At 35.2% G+C, this 22549-nt stretch overlaps 1 protein-coding gene across 1 annotated transcript in view; it reads left to right on the plus strand.

Moving 5' to 3' along the window:
* Positions 1–22549, plus strand: part of Sugct (succinyl-CoA:glutarate-CoA transferase) — a 694122-nt gene that overhangs the window by 22010 nt on the left and 649563 nt on the right. The window contains exons 2-5 of the mRNA XM_026387616.2: positions 3906–3957; positions 4970–5043; positions 8581–8666; positions 9162–9212. Coding sequence (XP_026243401.1) covers positions 3906–3957; positions 4970–5043; positions 8581–8666; positions 9162–9212 — 263 coding nt within the window. The remainder of the gene's footprint in view (positions 1–3905; positions 3958–4969; positions 5044–8580; positions 8667–9161; positions 9213–22549) is intronic.

A 22549-nucleotide genomic window follows, 5' to 3' on the forward strand; every position in this document is an offset into this window, starting at 1 on the left:
TGTGTGTGTGAACTATGAGCATTGAGCACACAGGGTGGACTGAACCAATGTTGCCCCTGTGTTTGGGCTGGCGACATATGAGTCTTTTCGATTGCTCTGCCTGTGATCCCACATAGGGATCATATACACAGCATATGAGATGGATATGGCCTTCCTAGATGTCACTCAACCTGCTGACAGCAAGACATCAGGAAGCTAGACTCAACCCCCTGAAACTTGACCCCTTTCCTTATTAGAATGGCTTCTCCCCAATAAAAGGGTTCAGCACATGCTCTTCACTCTCTTTCTTGCCTGCCTTGCCCACCTTGTGGGAGCTGTGGCTGAGGAGCTATCAGGGAACCCACAGAAAAGGTACTTTCTGTGTCTGTCTTTATTTTTTCCCCAAATTCACTTGGAGTGACCCTGACTAGTTTAGTCATGTGACACAAAAATGAGCTACCTGATTTTGAGCATTCTGGTCTCTTTTATTAGCATGCTAATTATCAAGTATAAGATAACCATATGATCATCTCAATAGATTCAGAAAAAGCATTCAACAAAATACAGCACCCCTTCATGTTCAAGTATATGGATCCCTCCCTTCCTCCATGCTTTAACTTCCTCACAGATTCTTTAATTCCTAGTGAGTGCCTGCTAAGTGACAGCTATGGTTCTAGACCAGGGAATGCAAGACTGACAAGTCCTGCCCTATTGAGATTGTATTCTAGTGAGAAAGATGGTAGTAAAACTAATAAATAAGCCTACAGTATACTGTAAGGTAATAAGTATTATAAAGAAAAATAAAGCAGGAATAGAGATTCATAGGGGTTCTGTTTTAGGTAGAATGATCTGGCAAGGTCTCTCAGTGTGATATTCAAGCAGAAATTTAAATGAAGTGAGAAGAATGCAAATATATAGCGGAAGAGAGTGCCAGTCCTAAGGAATAGTAAGTGCAAAGGCCCTGTCACATCTTGTGTTTTCTGTAAAGCAGTTATTGAGACCATTAGAAAGGCAAATTTTGGGGGCAGTAAACTCAGTTAGAAGAAAAGGAAGAAAATCCAATTGGAGGGAGGAGCTGCCAGACTGCATGTCGACCTGTCAAAGTCTGTGCCAGCCTTGTAGGGGTTCCATAGCTGACAGCCTGAGGCCCACTACAGCACCTCTGCAGTGAGTGGAGGAAATGACTAGGCCTTATTTTCCACTCTGCTCAGTCATTTGACCATGGACTTCTCTGGTCAAATGGCATATGCTTTCAGCTGAAGTAGGCTGAAGTGAACTCTGACTAAGCTGATACTGGAAGTTGTAAGTTAAACATGCTTTCTGTATGTGCACAGTAAATCCTTTCTTGAAGAGCAATCTGCCCAAGTCCCTAAAACATGATCAAAGGACTGCAAGAAGGCTGGAGAAGAGTGAGAAAGAGAGTGATAGGGAAGGAGATTGGAGAGGCAACCAGGGGCCAGAATAAGCAGGATCTTTTAGGCTGTGGAAAGATGTTGGATTATTTTTTTTTTTTTATTATTCTGGGGACCGAACCAGGGAACTCTACCACTGAGCTACATCCTTATACATTTTTTCTGAGATAATATCTCACTAAGATGCCTAGGATGACCTTGAACTTGTGATCTTTTTGCTTCAGCCTCCTTAGTTGGGATGACAGGTGTGCACCACTGTGCCTGGCTATGCCTTGCATTTTAAAAGGATAACTGGCTTCTACAACAGGCTGCTTCTGCCATAGCCATGATTTCATTTTATTTATTGCTGTCTCACAAATCATCCCAAGACAGTATCTTAAAACAATACTGGTTTATTTTTTCTCAAAGTTCTGTAGGTTGACTGGACAGTCTTCAGCTGGATTTACCTGAGCTCACTGATGTGGCTGCAGATAGGAGGTGTTTGAGGTGGGCCTGGGTGTTTTATACATGGCTTTACTTATATGTCTGGGGCCTCAGCTGGGACTGCTGCAATGACTGAGATGGCCAGGTCACTTTCCATGGGCTCTGTCATCTTGTGCTTTTCACATGAAGCCAGAAACATTCTGAAACATCAAGCCTTAGGAAACAAGCACTTATCCAAGCCTCGGCCAGTGTCAAGTCTCTTGATGTCCCATTGGTGAAAACAAGGCAAACGTCCAAGCCCAGAGTCAACAAGGGAGAATATGCAAGGTTATGCATATCTAGAATTGTGATTCATGGGTACTGTAGCTGTAGTAATCTAGTATGCTAAACATTCTTTTGGCTCTTTTTCATTTTCTGATCCTCTGTTCATCAATTTATCTTCTGATTATAATTTGGTTTTCCACATAATAGTGCTTACAAGAAAATAATGCATCAATCACATGGACTTAAAATATTTTCTATTGCTTTGACAGTAATTTCTTATTGTATTTGCTTATTTCAAGGAGTAAACATTCAGTGTATGGAGTTCTAGTGTTCATTACTGTAGTAATGTGGTCTTTGGACCCCTAGCTAAGAATCATTGTACTCCTTGTGGTTCATCTCAAGCCTATGAGAAAATGTATGAATTCTAACCTTCATTCTTAATCTGCTTGTGATAGAGTTACTTTGAGAACTAAAAAAAAAAACATGTTGAATTGAGTAACTCTCAATCATTGCTGATGGGAATGAAAAATAGTACAGCCACTTTGGAAGACAGTTTGGCAGTTTCTTACAAACTAAACATACTCTTACCATACGGTCCAGCAATCACGCTCCTTGGTATTTACCCAAATGAATTGGAAACTTATGTCCACACAAAAACATGCACACAATGTTTATAGCAGCTTTATTCATAATTGCCCAAACTTGGAAGCAACCAAGATGTTCTTTAGTAGGTGAATGAAGAAGCTGTGGTACATACAAACAATGGAATATTATTTAATACTTAAAGGAAATGAGCTATGGAGACTTGAAAAGATTTAAGGAAACTTAAGTGCATATTACTAAGAGAAAGAAGCCAGAAAGGCTATATTTATACTACATTTTGATAAAGGCAAAGAAATTAGTGAAGTGGGAGATGAATAAGTGGAGTGGAGCACAAGGATTTTTAGGGCAGTGGATAATATAATAGTGATAATATAACAGTGATTACATATCATTATGCTTTTGTTAAAACTCATAAAATGGGCAATATCAAGAATGAGCCCAAATGTAAACTATGGACTTCAGGTAAAAATGATGTATCAATGCAGATTTATTGATTATAATAAATATACTACTCTAGTGTAGGATTTTGAAAGTGGAATGTTATGCATATGTGGGAACAGAGTTCCTCTGGAACATTTTTGTACCTTTCACTCAAGTTTGCTGTTTGCCAAAACAGTTCTAAAAATAAAGTCAATTAAAAATAACTGAAGTGATAGTTCCCAATTTTTCCCCTGAAGGGCTTGACCTCAGTCATTATGAGGTCATAATGACTAAACTGTGTAAGTCATTTGGCTAAAATTTGATTTTGTGATTTAATGTTGATTTTGAACATGTTTGTTTGATGTGTTATTAATGTACATATCAATTTAGCTGATGGGTGAAGAGAAAAAGGGAAGTATGCATTTGATTGTAAACTGTTTAATATACTTTTAAGATTCATTATTTCCTCCCTGTCTTGAGAGAACAAATATTTGGAGATCTTTGTTGTTGCTTTTACTATCCTATATATTACATGTCACTATTTTAGTTTTTATTTTTCATTAGAAAAAAATATTTCAGTGTGGCTATGGATGCTATTAATTGGGAATATTTTATTATTAGAAGCTTTTGTGGACATTCACTGGGATCAGGGTGAGGTTTTTGTGTTAAGCAGAATCATTGTGAAGAAAAATTATTGTTTTTGATAACAATAGAGACTACACTAAGCTCAATGTGGAGAAATCTGCTTTGTTATTTCTGAAAAGTATTAATTAATATTCTTATAATGTTTTTGTTTTGTTCCAGATATTGACAACGTGAAGCCATTGGCGGGTGTAAAAATTCTAGATCTAACAAGGTTTGTATTGTTTATTTTCATTTTAGTGATTAGTTTTTCCCTTCTCTCAACAATTTTTAATTATTTTTTTTGACCATAGGGGATACTTATTGCTTATGTTCAAATTTTGGAGGAGAAAAGAAAAGAAAAATTCCTGGAGTCGCACTATTCTAAGAGACAATTAGTGTAATATTTGTGCATTTTTGTCAATCTATACATTTATATATAATTTTAAAAATAATTGGAATTATATTGGAATTACAGTTTTATTGGCATTTAAAGCATACAACACTATGTTTTTTTAGTTTTATTTGAATTTTTGGAAATGCTTTTTAAACTTTTTTGTTCCCTAAACAAACAAACAAAAAAGCATAATTAACATAAATATTCTTATACATCTCTCAGTTGAAATATGAGATATTTAAGTGCTTATGAAATACATTAAGAAAATACCTGACTTGGGCCTTAAGGACTTCATGAGATTAGTGTATGGGAATATCTAAATATACAGTTTCCTTTTGAATATTTTTCTGTTCTTAAAAATTAAACAGGGCTAGGATTGTGGCTCAGCAGTAGAGTGCTCGCCTAGCATGTGTGAGGCCTTGTGTTCCATCCTCAGCACCACATAAAAATAAATAAAATAAAGATATTGTGTCCAACTACAAGTAAAAAATAAATATTAAAAAAATTAAACAAAAAATGTAAGATGGTATTGTATTATATAGATTTTAGTTTTAGTTTTTAATTACTTAATAATCCCCCAGTATTTCACATTTATAAATTAGGCTTCCTTGGATACAAATATTTGCCTCAGTTTCAATTTCTTCTTCAGGATAGAATTCTAGAAATAGAATTACTAGATCAAAGGGGATATACTTTTTTAAAGCTCTTGATACATATGGCCAAATAACAGTTTCTACAATTTTGATTCTTGCTAGTATTATATAAGCTTATCTGTGTTGATGGACTATTAAGAAAATAATTGATAAAAAATTTCAAGTTGGTCTTTTTTTTATTCTTGTTAACATTGTAGAGTGCTGGCAGGACCTTTTGCTACTATGAATTTAGGAGATCTTGGAGCAGAAGTTATAAAAGTGGAAAGACCAGGTAAAGCTATTGCTTGTTTTAAAAAAATAGAATCAGGCTAATAAATATTTTTAGTAATTCCTTAAGTTTCCATGTTTGGATATCCTATAAATGGGATGAAGAGATAATTTAAATGATTATTTTCTTTTTTTCCACTTCTGTGTTCCTCTGAACCTGTGCTTGTGATCCCTTTTTTACTCTATAAAGATGCTAAGGACTAAGACTGAAGTTAGTTCCTTCTCACATACCTGAAACATTCTGTTAAAACATATAATAACAATGATGATAAAAACAATTATAGAGCCAGGCTAAGTTCTAAACCCATTGCCGGGCTGGGGTTATAGCTCAGTGGTAGAGTGCTTGCCTAGCACTTGTGAGGTACCAGGTTTGATCCTCAGCACCACATTAAAATAAAGATATTTTGTCTATCTATTAAAAAAAGAATAAACCCTGTTGACTTTAATTTAATCTTTACAATAACCATATAGGCTGATATTATTCCTTGTTTATAAATGAGAAAATAGAAGCATAAGACACAGAGGTAAAGCAATATGTTCAAGCTTACATAGTTAGTAAAGAGTATCTAGGTTCTCAGCTCAGATTCTGTTTTTTTCTAGGCTCCATACAAGCTGCACCATTGAGATTGAGATTAGAGTGAGTGTGACCACATTCCCTGAGCATGGGATGAAGGGATGGCAAAGACAAGGGCATGATAAAAGGGAAGAAATAAGATACAGAAGGAGGAGAGAAGGAAAAGGAATCAAAGCCCATCAAAAGCAACCCAAATACCCTAACCTGTCATTCTATTCTATTTTTAAAAAAATAAAAAAACTTTACCACTTTAGAGTTTAGAGGTTTTGAGGCGGGGCTGGGGCTGTAGTTCAGTGGTAGATGCTTGCCTAGAATGTTTGCAGTACTGGGTTCAACCCTCAGCACCACATAAAAATAAACAAATAATTAAAGGCATTCTGTCCATCTACAACTACAGAAAAATAAAAAAAATAAATAAATCAAGGGCTTGAGAGGATAACATATCAGCTTATATTAATTTTTTTATCTCACATCTTTCTAGTTTTTTTTCCTTCTTTTCCCATCAAATACATGTCTTCTGTATATGCAATTTTCACTTTTATTTGGTGCTTTAAACATTATGGTGATTAGTTCATGCAATTATTGATAAAGTTGCTTTGAAAAGTATTTTTGTTGTGTGCCATTTTTTTTCCACAAGCACTTAAGTGGCACAGATACTTTCTTCATGTCATTATTCTGTAGACAGCTTATCTTGGAGTTATCAAAAATTAGTATTACTATTTATGTTCTAAGATTTAGTACTTATGGATTTGGAACAGAATTCTCAAATTAATGAGAATGGTCTAGTGCTGATTAGTGTGCATCTATCCGTAAGGCTCATAGGGATGAATTTATAATTATATCAACATTAATTTACCATCTGTGATAAACCATATTTTAAAGTAGAATATTTGACCTGGAAGATTCCATTTCCTGCTAATCAGATCTTCCTATGAGGCCAAAGCAGTTAGCAGAAGATTCTCTGATCAGCATAGGAGTATTATATATTATTGTATTTTATCTTGTTATATTCATCTGAGCCCGTGTTTATCAGTCTTAGATAATAGAAGTGCCTGGAGGGTCCTGCTTTCCTGAGACATTTGCTTCATATATCCAGTCAACAAAGTTTATCACTTTCTGTCATTACTGGATACATACTGAAGAATATTTATTTTTTTAGCTGAACACTCCCCACTCCAGTTGTTTAAAGCTTCTAATTTATACATTTTGATTTGGTTTCAACATCAGAGCACCTCACCTCCTGATTTCAACTATTGGTTTTCTTGTGTCTTCCTTTCTTGTATGGAGCATCCCATCTAATTTTTCTTTCTATTTCAGTTGGTAATTGTACTTACATTACTTTCATAAATTATTATTCCTTATTTACTTATCCCTGTTTCTCCTTTGTACTTTAGGTTCCGTTATGAGGAGAACTTTCTTTGTCAAGGCCTTTATTATCTCTCAAACACCTAGCAGGTGTTTACTGCTCCTTTTTTGGCTGATAAACCCTCTTGCCCAATACATTTTAATGTTCATAATATATATTCAATTGTTCTGGGTTTTTGAGATACTTACTCAATGTGGATATGAGGAAAAATGACTAGTAGCAGTTTCATTGAATGCAACTTGATAGTATTTCTAAATTCCAGTAGACTCTCTTTTTATGTCTACTTTTCCATTTCTTCAATTAAATAAAATTTGATTGCAGTTTCTGACTTAGGACTTATTCTTACTTATGTAATCATAAGAGCATATCAAACTTAAGTATAGTTTTTATCTTTTCTTTTAGAGTTAGCAAGTCCATATGTGTAATTTATAATGCCTGAAGGACCTGGCAGGATATGTAAATGAGTGAAACGGGCTGGAGGGGCAGCAAATAAGGCCACTAAAACTCCAGATTGTACCTATAAGCAGGGATATGAGATCAGGAATTTTGGTCTTTTGTTCACTGCCATTTTTGCCCTGGATAGAGCAGTATCTTCACTTAGCTGGTGCTCAATAAGTGTTGAATCAATGAATGGATTGAAAAACCATTTAAGAAAGGTTAAGTTTTTACATGAGATTTCCAGATTTTGAAATCTTAGCAGATTGTTAAAATACTTAGAAACTCTGTGGGTCGAATAAAACATATTTTCAAGCTTTCTGGTTTAATAGTTTGTGATCTTTTATCTTATGTTTCGGGTCAAATAACACTGATCTTTCTGCCTTTCTAAAATCATGGCTATATTCTAAGGACAAGAGAAGAGGCAAGCTTTCTTAGGCCTCCAGTGTAACTTCTGACTTACTTCTACCTGATAGATGCATGCACATATTTAAACTAAATGAATCTCAACTTTATCTTGGCATTATTGCTTCTCCTCTTCCTTCTATTTTAAAATATTGTGAGTTAAAAAAAAAGGGAGTTGCTGGTGATTCTGAGAGGTCCTATCATATACCAAATATCTGGGCTTTACATACCTTTCTTACAAAAGTCACTGATGGGCTTATTATTGGGTAGTTCTCTTTGTGGACCCTTGTAGTTCATTCTCCCCAACTCCCTCCTCCCTGTCAATGTTTTGAGTATGTCCTTCCATTGGTATTTAGTATTTATTGCTTTGTGTAATTATTGGTTTATGTCCTGTTAGAACTAATACTTCTTTTCTATTCTTACTTGTGCACTCTATTTCTCTTGTGGGTTTTTAAAAAATAAATAGATTTATTTTTTATTCTCTTTTTCCCTTCAAAAAGATTATGCCTTGATCCATCTCAAGAGAGTAAATAAAGTTTAATGGTTAATAGATTATATCATTTAAATGACTAGAATTTAAAACTTTATCCAAGTTCATAAATTCTTCACTTTTTAGAGGGCTAGTAATAAAAGTTAATTGTTATTGCCTATACAGGTAATTATAATGGTTAATATATCACACTAATATTTATTCAGAACTTATAAAAATCTCTCATGATGTTTTGAAGCTAAGAATTAATAGCTCGTGTTGTTATTTTTAGGAGCTGGTGATGATACACGAACTTGGGGGCCACCTTTTGTGGGTACAGAAAGTACATATTTTCTCAGTGTTAATCGAAATAAAAAAGTAAGGATATCATAATTTCTTTTTCTTTTTGCATTATTTTTATATTATCACAAACCTTTGGATAGCATCATGGCTTTTTTTTGTAGATATAATTAATATTTCAAACAATATGAAATTTTCTTTATTCATCAGTTACAAATAGAAGCAGGGATTTTAAAATTAATCTTCTTTCTCTATTAACTTAAAACATTTCATGAGAATTTATAGTGGAAATCATTTTATGAAAGAGAGAAATCATTTGATTCTTTACATTGTTTTAGAGAATGCTAACTCTCTAATACTCATATTACTATTGAAAACCATTTATTATAATCCTTGATATCATTCTGATAGCGAATATAATCAGTAAAAATGATTTAAATAATTCTTCATGAGGGATATAATTTTGCTTTAAGAGGAGAATCTACGATGTGAATGACTCTCTTGTTGGACTGTCAATAATAAAATAAAGCCTTTATGATAATATTTTAAATATATATATATATTTATTTTTAGAGCATAGCTGTTAATATCAAGGATCCAAAAGGGGTGAAAATCATCAAAGAGGTACAGTATACTCTATGGAAGGCATTTTGCCTACCACTTGTTGTAATTTGTGATTTAAATATCAGAGCAAAAGTGTTTTAAAACTATCTTGTATGACAATTTGTTATTTTCCTATAAACTACATCTAAGAAGTTAAGTTGGCTTTTTTAGTAAATATAATGTGTTTTATATTTCCTTGTATATTGTGTATAATTACAGTCCTAGCTACTATCTACCGAGTGTTTTTTTGCACCAGATTCTGAACTTGGGCACTTATATTATCTCCGATAAACCTCAATTTGCTTTGTAAATGAAGCATTAGATCCCCATTTTCATAGAATGGCATTGAGTCTCATAGGGTCTAAGTGGTGCTCCAAAGTAAGTGGTGCTCCAAAGATTACATAGCTAATGCTAAATTAAATTATATTTGGCTTAAAGTTGCCTCAGTATATTGAAAACTTAAAATCTAATTCAGTATGTAAACCAACCAAAAACTAATTAAAGAGTATGTTCTTATAACAAATAATGAAATCTCAGCCAATTTCAGTTGCAAACTTCAGCAAATCACAAGCTGCCAATTGATCAGACCATGTCCATATGAAGCAAATGTTGGACTATAACCAATCACGTTATTTTGGAATGTCAGTTCATTTTTTTGTTTCTAAATACTGCCTGCCCACTTGCTGGGCAGTGGGTGGAGAACTCTGAATCTCTCCTGATTCTGAGAGCTGCTTAAATAGTAAATCATATTATTCTCAAATAAATTTTTTCTAAATTTAATTTATTTAACAATTTTTCTTTTAACATTAGTAAGGGGAAAAACTGACATTTGAACTCAAGTAATACCATTGGAAAGCCTAAGCTTTTTATAGAATTTATTCAGATAGCCATTATGTCCAGACCTGACTCATAATCTTTCATAGAGGGGAAGGATGAAATAACAGTTAAAAGTACTATCTTTAAGTGAGTTTCTAATGCTGTCTTGCTAGCTATATGAGTTCAGGAAGGTTATTTAACCTCTTTGTGCCTCAATTTCCTCATCAATTAACTGGGAATAATATTTTTTTAAATGTGTGCTTTTTTTTTTTGAGAGAGAGAGAGAGAGAGAGAGAGAGAGAGAGAGAGAGAGAGAGAATTTTTAATATTTATTTTTTAGTTCTCGGCAGACACAACATCTTTGTTTGTATGTGGCGCTGAGGATCCAACCGGGCCGCACACATGCCAGGCGCGAGCGCTACCGCTTGAGCCACATGCCCAGTCCCTGGGAATAATATTATTAGCTTTTTAAAAAGAGTTGTTGTTAGAATTGAGTTTTTAATGTGCAAAATGTGTAGAAAAGAGTGCCTGCCACATAGTCAACACTAATTAAGCAATATCTATTATTTCCTTATGCACATGAGGATGGTTTCATTATGTGAAATTAAACTTGTTTGCTGTCTTTAAGTTTTATAATCTACTCTAATGGATGTATATATTTGAATTGAAAACCAAGTCTGAAATCTTAAATTAAAAAAAATATTTGTTACCAAACTAACTTTAACCTCATACATCTGCTGCTGCTTTCTTTACTTACCTGGGTGTTTGAAAATCATTTCTTTTAATTTTTTAAGATCAGAATCAGTGATGATCTCTTTTGGTTCTGCAGGATCAATCCCACAAAATTGGAATATTTTTTTTGTTTACTAGATATATTTTGAACCCAAAGCTTAAAAATTGCCCTGAGATCATACCACCCTGCTTTCCCATATCTTTTCTACAACATCACTTAGATTTATCTTTATTTTTCTTTAAGTTGGTAACTCAGTTTGATTTTTTAAATAGCTCTCCATCATTGTTGGCCTGCTTTATTTTCTTACTATAGCTACCATCACCTTGGACCTAGCTCTCATTGTCTGCATTCTCAGTCCTTTCTCTTCTAATTCCTCTTCCTCCTTGTCCTTGTCTTCATCTTCCTCCTCCTCCTCTTCCTCCTCCTCCTCCTCCTCTTCTTCCCCTTCCTCCCTTTCCTATTTGTTTTCCTCTTCTCTTCCTTCTTCTTATATCATCTAGGCCATTGTTCTTTTCTCAATAATACTTCTTCTGGTCTTTTTTTTTTTTTGGTATTTGTAGATGGACAGCATGCCTTTATTTTATTTGTGTATTTTTTTTCTGTGTTTCTGAGGATCAAACCCAGTGCCTCCCATATGGAAGGTAAGCGCTTTGCCGCTGAGCTATAGCCCCAGTCCTTCTTCTGGTCTTTGTTGCTTATTTAGTTTAGTTTCAGTGTTCAAAGTCCTGTTTTTTGCTTCCACATCAGAACATTCTTTTATCTCATCCTGAGTAGTCAAGGTTTCAGATTTAATTGAACAAATATATTTTCATTAGGGTTTCTCAGTGGGACAGTGTTAGGTAGAATGTGTAACTGTCGCTACACATTATGTACAGATGAATATTTTAGGCCAACATGTATAATTCTGACCTAAATAATTGAGTTGCTGGTACTTCCTTCCCATATTATTTGGATCATGCCAGTGTGCTCTATGAGATTGTAATAATTTAAAATTAAGTTTCATCGTGGGCTTTATTTCTCTTCAAGTCTGATGAAGTAAGTACATTTTAACTCACATTAAATTTAAATAGATCATCTGGGACATTTTATTTTTTGGTGATGGTGCTGGGGATTGAACCCATGGCCTTGTGCATCTTAGGCCAGCCAGCACTCTACCAGCTGAGCTATAACCCCAGTCTAGAAACATTTTTTATGTTAACTGCTTTTAGCATAAGTTATATTTATATAACTTATATGTAATTCAGCCTAAAGGGAGAATTATTTTTTGCCTACTCTTTTATATTCTTTCTGACAAGGATTTCTCTTTTGGCATAAGAGTAGCAACAACAACCTGTACATTCAGATCTTAATGGCTACGATTGCTCATATAATGAGTCTAGTTTATAGAAATGGTCCCAAAGCATTATGCAAAACAATTAGCTGGATAACCAAGAATTTCAAAAGTATAACTCCTTTGTCTATGAGGCCAACCAAAACCAGGCTTTGTTAAAAGCAAAATTCTGCTTAGAAAATCTACATGGAGCCTGGTATTTTCATAGCAATATGATTTGATCACTTTCAAACATATGCCATCCTATATTTCAAATAATTCGGTATATTAGTTGACAGACTATCCCTTTTATGGGCATATATTATGGTCAGGAGAGCATATAATGTAAGACCATATAAAAACTGTGAGTTTTGTTTTCCGCCAGTATTTTATTATGAAAATTTAAACCATAAAGTTGAAGGAATAGCAAACCCTTTACTCTACTTAGATAAAGCAATGTTAGCATTTTGCTATGTATGCTTACACATGTAAAACACGTAGACTGTGTGTGTGTGTGTGTGTGTGTGTGTGTTTGAACTATTTGAAAGTAAACAGAAGATGTGAGATTTTGCCTTTAAATTCCTCCAGTATACTTCTGTAATTAAAGATATTCTTTGATATAATATTTTAAACTGAACTTTATGATTTCCTCATATGTGTGGTTAAACTTTTATTTTTGCTTACCCTGTCTTAAATTATATCTATAAATAAAACTCAGATTAGATACTGTATATTTCACATTGATTTCACCTATTCTGTTACTGAAAGGAAGATCATTTTATTCCTTTCTTAAGTAAATAAATAAATATGGTGGTTTTTCTAATTCATACAAAGTTATTCTTGCCTTTTATTCTGGGAAAAATTCTATAATAGATTTTTAGGTGATTTGTGAGCACTCAGATAAGGAAGAGATGATATACAGTAATATTGAAAAATAGTCTTTTTTACTCCTCATTTTATTTTCTAGTAGATCCTGGTTTATCTCTTCAAAGAACCAACTCTTTGTTGCATTGATATTTTTACTTATTTTTAATTACAAATTTCACTAATTTTGATCCAGATCTTAATTTTTCCTGTCTCCTACTAATTCTGGAATTCATTTATTCTTCCTTTTCTTTTAATTTTTTTTTTTTGTAATTATAGATGGACAGCATGTCTTTATTTTGTTCTATTTTTATGTGGTGCTGAGAATTGAACCCAGTGCCTCACACATGTGAGGCAAGCACTCTGCCATTGAGCTATAACTGCAGCCCATTATTCTTCCTTTTCTAAGACCTTGAGGTGTAGCATTAGATTATTTATTTTGGATCTTTCTTTTTTATTTTTTTAATATAGACACTCAATGCTATAAATTTTCCTCTTAGAACTGCCTTCGTACTGTCCCAGAGTTATTGTATGTTGTGTCTCTGTTCTCATATTCTTCTAAGAATTTTTTTGATTTCACCCCTGATTCTCATTTAAAAGTACATTATTTGATATACAGGTATTAATATGATTTCTGTTTTTATCTTGTTATTGATTTGTAATTTCATTCTATTATGATGTGATGAGAGGCAAGGAATTTATGTATTTTTTTTCCATGTGTGAAGACTTGCTATGTGTCCTAAAATAAGATGTTTTTTAGAAAAGGTTCTCTGTGCAGCTAAAAAAGTGAATTCAGTTGTTGACAGATGAAATAGTCTATAGATGTCTGTTATGTTCCTTTGATTAATAATATTTTTTAGTTCTGAAGGGTCTTTATTTATGTCTGCATGATCTATCTATTGGTGAAAGAGGTATATTAAAATCACCTTTTATTATTGTGTTGTGGTCTTGTTGGTTCTTTATATCGAGAAGGGTTTGTTTTACGTGCACTGATATTTGGGGCATAAGTATTTACAATTATAGTATCTTTTTGTTGGATGATTCCCTTAACCAGTATTAAAGTGACCTTCTTTGTCTATTTGGGTCAATTTTGACTTAAAATCTACTTTGTTAGATGTGAGAAAAGCTGTTCCTGCTTACTTTTGGTCTCTATTTGCATGACATTTATTTTTCCATCTTTTCATTTTTAGCTTGTGAATGTTTTTGCCTGTAAGGCGAGTCTCTTGTAAACAACATATGGTTAGGACTTATGTTTTTTACTCCATTCTGCCAATCTATATCTTTTGATTGCAGAGTTTAGATCATTTATATTCAGTGCTATTATAGGGAGATGATTTTTATTTCCTTTATCTTGATTTATTTCTATTGCTTAATTTAGACTTGGTTCTTCTTCAATTGACTATTCTTATGAGATTCATCCATATACTTTCTCTGATATTTATTTTTCATTTCTTCTGTGTGAAATATTTCATTGAATATATATATATATATATATTTTAAAATTTGTTCTAATTAGTTATATTTGATAGTAGAATGCATTTTGACACATTGTACACAAATGGAGAAAAACTTCTCATTTCTCTGGCTGTACAATAATACAGAGTCACACTGGTAGTATAATCATACATGTATATAGGGTAATAATGTCTGTCTCATTATACCATCCTTCCCATCCCCATACCTCCTCCAGCCTCCTTACTTCCCTTTGCACAATCTAAAGCTTCTTCATTCTTCCCTAACTGCACCCACCTGCCATTATGGATCAGCATTTGCTTATCAGAGAAAACATTCTGCCTTTTGTTTTTTATAGTTGGCTTATTTAGCATGATATTCTCAAAATCCATCCATTTACCTGCAAATGCCATAGTTTTATTCTTCTTTAAGGCTGCTAATAATCCATTGTGTATATGTACCACATTTTCTTTATCCATTCATCTGTTGAGGGACATCTAGGTTGGTTACATAGTTTAGCTATTATGCTAGCTTAGTGGTTATGAATACTTTTTGTTTCTATCTTAAATTCTGAAGAATAGTTCTGTTGGATATAGCAGTATTTATTGGTGCCCATTATCTCTTAGGGATTGGTATATATTATTCCAAGTCCTCTGACTTTTAGGGTCTGGTATTAGAAATTAGTAGAAATCCTAATTAGTTTACCTTCAAATGTGACCTGGTGTTTTTATCTTGCAATTTAAAAAAAATTATGTCCTTGTTCTGTATCAAGAAGAAGATTTTTTATCTGTTTTTTGAAGAGGATTTTTTTTTTTTTGTGGGGGACACAACTGCTGAGCCACATCCTCAGTCCTATTTTGTAATTTGTCTAGAGACAGGGTCTTACTGAGTTGCTTAGCTCCTCACTTTTCCTGAGTCTGGCTTTGAACTTGCGATCCTTCTGCCTCAGCCTCCTGTTCCACCGGGATTACAGGTGTGTGCCACCGGGCCTGACGAAGAGGATAATTTTTAACTTTTCTGTTTGAGGTTCTAAATGACTCTTGATTTTGGATTTTCATCTCACTCCTAAGATTTGGAAAATTTCCTGATATTATTTTATTGAAAAGGTTGTACATTTCTTTTAGTTTTTGTTTTGGTGCCTTCTTCTATGCCAATAATTCTTTTTTTATTGTTGGTTGTTCAAAACATTACATAGTTCTTGATATATCATATTTCACACTTTGATTCAAGTGGGTTATGAACTCCCATTTTTACCCTGTATACAGATTGCAGAATCACATCAGTTACACTTCCATTGATTTACATATTGCCATACTAGTGTCTGTTGTATTCTGCTGCCTTTCCTATACTCTGCTATCCTCCCTCCCCTCCCGTCCCCTCCCCTCTTCTCTCTCTACCCCTTCTACTGTAATTCATTTCTCCCCCTTGTATTATTTTTCCCTTTCCCCTCACTTCCTCTTGTATGTAATTTTGTATAACCCTGAGGGTCCCCTTCCATTTCCATGCAATTTCCCTTCTCTCTCCCTTTCCCTCCCACCTCTCATCCCTGTTTAATGTTAATCTTCTTCTCATGCTCTTTGTCCCTACTCTGTTCTTAGTTACTCTCCCTATGTCAAAGAAGACATTTGGCATTTGTTTTTTAGGGATTGGCTGGCTTCACTTAGCATAATCTGCTCTAATGCCATCCATTTCCCTCCAAATTCTATGATTTTGTCATTTTTTAATGCAGAGTAATATTCCATTGTGTATAAATGCCACATTTTTTTATCCATTCGTCTATTGAAGGGCATCTGGGTTGGTTCCACAGTCTTGCTATTGTGAATTGTGCTGCTATGAACATCGATGTAGCAGTGTCCCTGTAGCACGCTCTTTTTAGGTCTTTAGGGAATAGACCCAGAAGGGGAATAGCTGGGTCAAATGGTGGTTCCATTCCCAGCTTTCCAAGAAATCTCCATACTGCTTTCCAAATTGGCTGCACCAATTTGCAGTCCCACCAACAATGAACAAGTGTACCCTTTTCCCCACATCCTCGCCAGCACTTGTTGTTGTTTGACTTCATAATGGCTGCCAATCTTACTGGTGTGAGATGGTATCTTAGGGTGGTTTTGATTTGCATTTCTCTGATTCCTAGCGATGGTGAGCATTTTTTCATGTACTTGTTGATTGATTGTATGTCCTCCTCTGAGAAGTGTCTGTTCAGGTCCTTGGCCCATTTGTTGATTGAGTTATTTGTTATCTTATTGTCTAATATTTTGAGTTCTTTGTATACTCTGGATATCAGGGCTCTATCTGAAGTGTGAGGAGTAAAGATTTGTTCCCAGGATGTAGGCTCCCTATTTACCTCTCTTATTGTTTCTTTTTATTTATTTATTTATTATTGGTTGTTCACAACATTACAAAGCTCTTGACATATCATATTTCATACATTAGATTGAAGTGGGTTATGAACTCCCAATTTTACCCCAAATGTAGATTGCAGAATCACGTCGGTTACACATCCACAATTTTACATAATGCCCTATTAGTAATTGTTGCATTCTGCTACCTTTCCTATCCCCTACTATCCCCCCTCCCCTTCCCTCACATCTTCTCTCTCTACCCCATCTACTATAATTCATTTCTCTCCTTGTTTATTTTCCCATTCCCCTCACAACCTCTTATATGTAATTTTGTATAGCAATGAGGGTCTCCTTCCATTTCCATGCAGTTTCCCTTTTCTCTCCCTTTCCCTCCCATCTCATGTCTCTGTTTAATGTTAATCTTTTCTTCCTGCTCTTCCTCCTTGCTCTGTTCATAGTTGCTCTCATTATATCAAAAAAGACATTTGGTATTTGTTTTTTAGGGATCGGCTAGCTTCACTAAGCATAATCTGCTCTAGTGCCATCCATTACCCTGCAAATTCCATGATTTTGTCATTTTTTAGTGCTGCGTAATATTCCATGGTGTATAAATGCCACATTTTTTTTTTATCCATTCGTCTATTGAAGGACATCTGGGTTGGTTCCACAGTCTAGCTATTATGAATTGTGCTGCTATGAACATGGTTGTGGCAGTATCCCTGTAGCATGCTCTTTTAAGGTCTTCAGGGAATAGTCTGAGAAGGGCAATAGCAGGGTCAAATGGTGGTTCCATTCCCAGCTTTCCCAGGAATCTCCATACTGCTTTCCAAATTGGCCGCACCAATTTGCAGTCCCACCAGCAATGTACAAGTGTACCCTTTTCTCCACATCTTCGCCAGCACTTGTTGTTGTTTGATTTCATAGTGGCTGCCAATTTTACTGGAGTGAGATGGTATCTTAGGGTGGTTTTGATTTGCATTTCTCTGACTGCTAGAGATGGTGAGCATTTTTTCATGTACTTGTTGATTGATTGTATGTCCTCCTCTGAGAAGTGTCTGTTCAGGTCCTTGGCCCATTTGTTGATTGGGTTATTTGTTATCTTATTGTCTAATTTTTTGAGTTCTTTGTATACTCTGGATATTAGGGCTCTATCTGAAGTGTGAGGAGTAAAGATTTGTTCCCAGGATGTAGGCTCCCTATTTACCTCTCTTATTGTTTCTTTTGCTGAGAAAAAACTTTTTAGTTTGAGTAAGTCCCATTTGTTGATTCTAGTTATTAACTCTTGTGCTATGGGTGTCCTATTGAGGAATTTGGAGCCCGACCCCACAGCATGTAGATCATAGCCAACTTTTTCTTCTATCAAATGCCGTGTTTCTGATTTGATATCAAGCTCCTTGATCCATTTTGAGTTAACTTTTGTGCATGGCGAGAGAAAGGGATTCAGTTTCATTTTGTTGCATATGGATTTCCAGTTTTCCCAGCACCATTTGTTGAAGATGCTATCCTTCCTCCATTGCATGCTTTTAGCCCCTTTATCAAATATAAGAAAGTTGTAGCTTTGTGGATTGGTTTCTGTGTCCTCTATTCTGTACCATTCGTCCACTCGCCTGTTTTGGTACCAGAACCATGCTGTTTTTGTTACTATCACTCTGTAGTATAGTTTGAAATCTGGTATCGCTTATACCTCCTGATTCACACTTCCTGCTTAGCATTGTTTTTGCTATTCTGGGTCTTTTATTTTTCCATATGAATTTCATGGTTGCTTTCTCTATTTCTACAAGAAATGCCGTTGGGATTTTGATTGGCATTGCATTAAACCTATAGAGAACTTTTGGTAATATCGCCATTTTGATGATGTTAGTTCTGCCTATCCATGAACAGGGTATATTTTTCCATCTTCTAAGATCTTCTTCTATTTCTCTCTTTAAGGTTCTGTAGTTTTCATTGTATAAGTCTTTCACCTCTTTTGTTAGGTTGATTCCCAAGTATTTTATTTTATTTTTTTGAGGATATTGTGAATGGAGTGGTTGTCTTCCTTTCCATTTCAGAGGAATTGTCGCTGATATACAGGAATGCCTTTGATTTATGCATGTTGATTTTTATATCCTGCCACTTTGCTGAATTCATTTATTAGCTCCAATAGTTTCTTTGTAGACCCTTTTGGGTCTGCTAGGTATAGAATCATGTCACCTGCAAATAGTGATAATTTAAGTTCTTCTTTTCCTATTTTTATGCCTTTAATTTCTTTCGTCTGTCTATTTGCTCTGGCCAGTGTTTCGAGAACTATGTTGAACAGAAGTCGTGAGAGAGAGCATCCGTGTCTTGTTCCAGATTTTAGAGGGAATGCCTTCAATTTTTCTCCATTCAGAATGATGCTAGCCTGAGGCTTAGCATAGATTGCTTTTACAATGTTGAGGTATGTTCCTGTTATCCCTAGTTTTTCTAGAGTTTTGAACATAAAGGGATGCTGTACTTTGTCGAATGCTTTTTCTGCATCTATCGAGATGATCATATGTTTCTTATTTTTAAGTCTATTGATGTGGTGAATAACATTTATTGATTTCCGTATATTGAACCAGCCTTGCATCCCAGGGATGAATCCTACTTGGTCATGGTGCACAATTTTTTTGATATGTTTTTGAATCCGATTCGCCAGAATTTTATTGAGGATTTTTGCATCTAGGTTCATTAGAGATATTGGTCTGTAGTTTTCTTTCTTTGAAGTGTCTTTGTCTGGTTTAGGAATCAGGGTGATGTTGGCCTCGTAGAATGAATTTGGAAATTTTCTATTTCCTGAAATAGCTTGAAAAGTATTGGTATTAGTTCCTCTTTAAAGGTTTTGTAAAACTCTGCTGTATACCCATCCGGACCTGGGCTTTTCTTAGTTGGTATCTTTTGATGGTTTCTTCTATTTCCTCAATTGATATTGGTCTGTTTAGGTTGTCTATATCCTCCTGACTCAATCTGGGCAGATCATATGACTTAAGAATTTGTCGATGCCTTCACTATCTTCTATTTTATTGGAGTATAAGGATTCAAAATAATTTCTGATTATCTTCTGTATTTCTGAAGTGTCTGTTGTGATATTGCCTTTTTCATCCTGTATGCTAGTAATTTGAGTTCTCTCTCTTCTTCTCTTCGTTAGCATGGCTAAGGGTCTGTCGATTTAATTTATTTTTTCAAAGAACCAACTTTTAGTTTTGTCAATTTTTTCAATTGTTTCTTTTGTTTCTATTTCATTAATTTCAGCTCTGATTTTAATTATTTCTTGCCTTCTACTTCTTTTGCTGTTGTTTTGCTCTTCTTTTTCTAGGATTTTGAGATGAAGTATGAGATCATTTATTTGTTGGTTTTTTCTTTTTTTAAGGAATGATTCCGATATGTTGTGTCTGTGTTTTCATTTATCTCTAAGAATTTTTTAATTTCCTCCTTGATGTCTTCTATAACCCATTGATCATTCAGTAACCTATTGTTCTTTCTCCAAGTGATGCATGATTTTTCCTTCCTTCTTTTATCATTGATTTTCAGTTTCATTCCATTATGATCAGATAAGATGCATGGTATTATCTCTACTCCTTTATATTGTCTAAGAGTTGCCCTGTGACATAATATATGATCTATTTTTGAGAAGGATCCATGTGCTGCTGAGAAAAAAGTGTAACTGCTTGATGTTGGGTGGTATATTCTATATATGTCTATTAAGTCTAGGTTATTAATTGTGTTATTGAGTTCTATAGTTTCCTTATTCAACTTTTGTTTGGAAGATCTGTCCAGTGGTGAGAGAGGTGTGTTGAAGTCTCCCATGATTATTGTATGGTGGTCTATTAGACTCTTGAACTTGAGAAGAGTTTTCTTGGTGAACATAGCTGCACCATTGTTTGGGGCATATATATTTATGATTGTTATGTCTTGTTGGTGTATGGTTCCATTGAGCAGTATGTAGTGTCCCTCTTTATCCCTTTTGATTAACTTTGGCTTGAAATCTATTTTATTTGATATGAGTATGGACACTCCTGCTTGTTTCCGAAGTGCATATGAGTGATATGATTTTTCCCAACCTTTCACCTTCAGTCTATGTATATCTTTTCCTATCAAATGTGTCTCCTGTAGGCAGCATATTGTTGGGTCTTGTTTTGTGATCCATTCTACTAGCCTGTGTCTCTTAATTGGTGAGTTTAAGCCATTAACATTTAGGGTTATTATTGAGATATGCTTTGTTCTTCCAGCCATATTTGTTTATTTATGTTTCTAAACATGGTTTGTTTTCCTCTTTGATTATTTTCCCCCCTTTACTGTTCTACCTCCCACTGTTGGTTTTCATTGTTATTTTCCATTTCCTCTTCCTGTAATGTTTTGCCAAGGATGTTTTGAAGAGATGGTTTTCTAGCTGCAAATTCTTTTAACTTTTGTTTATTGTGGAAGGTTTTAATTTCATCTTCCATCCTGAAGCTTAATTTCGCTGGATGCACAATTCTTCGTTGGAACCCATTTTCTTTCAGTGTTTGAAATATGTTATTCCAGGATCTTCTAGCTTTCAGAGTCTGTGTTGAAAGATCAGCTGTTATCCTGATTGGTTTACCCCTAAATGTAATCTGCTTCCTTTCTCTTGTAGCTTTTAAAATTCTCTACTTATTCTGTATGTTGGGCATCTTCATTATAATGTGTCTAGGTGTGGATCTCTTATGATTTTGCACATTTGGCGTCCTATAGGCTTCTAGGATTTGGGATTCTGTCTCATTCTTCAAGTCTGGGAAGGTTTCTCGTATTATATCATTGAATAGATTGCTCATTCCTTTGGTTTGGACCTCTATACCTTCCTATATCCCAATGACTCTTAAGTTTGGTCTCTTTATGTTATCCCATATTTCTTGGATGTTCTGCTCATGGTTCCTTAACAGTGTTGCTGAGCTGTCTATGTTCTTTTCAAGTTGAAATACTTTGTCTTCATTGTCTGATGTTCTATCTTCTAAATGTTCTACTCTGCTGGTAGTATTCTCAATTGAGTTTTTAATTTGGTTTATTGCTTCCTGAATTTCTGTTTGTTTGTTTTTTATTACCTCTATCTCCCTGTATAGTTGATCTTTTGCTTTTTGGATTTGTTTATGTAATTCATTGTCAAAGTGATCTTTCATTGTCTGATTTTGCTGTCTAATGTCTTCCTTGAGACTCCAGATCATCTGAAGCATGTATATCCTGAATTCTTTATCTGACATTCCATCTGCTTCAGCTGTTACCTCTTCTAAAGTTGAGTTGATCTGCATTGCTTGTGGTCATTTCTTTCCTTGTCTTTTCATACTGCTTGCATTTCTTTCTGCTTGGTGAAACTGTTGTGTTTTTGAAATTTTCCCCCTATATATTTATATTACTGTTGTATAATTGAAAATTCTCCCTTGCAGGGCGGGCAGCTGCTGTGCTCCTCCTCCAATTGGGGTAATCTGTCTACCACACTGGCGGGCCGCTGGGTCTGTTCTGCCGGTCGGTCGCAGGTCTGCCTACCTTGCAGGCGCGGGCGGCGGCTCTGCTCTGCCCCTCCTCCAATTGGTGTGACGTGTCTACCACGCCTGCGGATCCCTGGGCCTGTTCTGCTGGTCGGTCGCAGGTCTGACTACCTTGCAGGCTCGGGCGGCGGCTCTGCTCTGCCCTTACTCCAATTGGGGTGACGTGTCTTCCACACCGGCGGGCCTCTGGGCCTGTTCAGGGTGCGGGCGGCGGCTCTGCTCTGCCCCTACTCCAATTGTGGTGATGTGACTACCACGCCCGCGGGTCATTGGGCCTGTTCTAGATGCGGGCGGCGGCTCTGCTGTGCCCCTACTCCAAGTGGGATGACGTGACTGCCACACCGCCG

Source organism: Urocitellus parryii, chromosome 3 (genome assembly GCF_045843805.1).
Source record: "Urocitellus parryii isolate mUroPar1 chromosome 3, mUroPar1.hap1, whole genome shotgun sequence".
NCBI classification, from domain to species: Eukaryota; Metazoa; Chordata; class Mammalia; order Rodentia; family Sciuridae; genus Urocitellus; species Urocitellus parryii.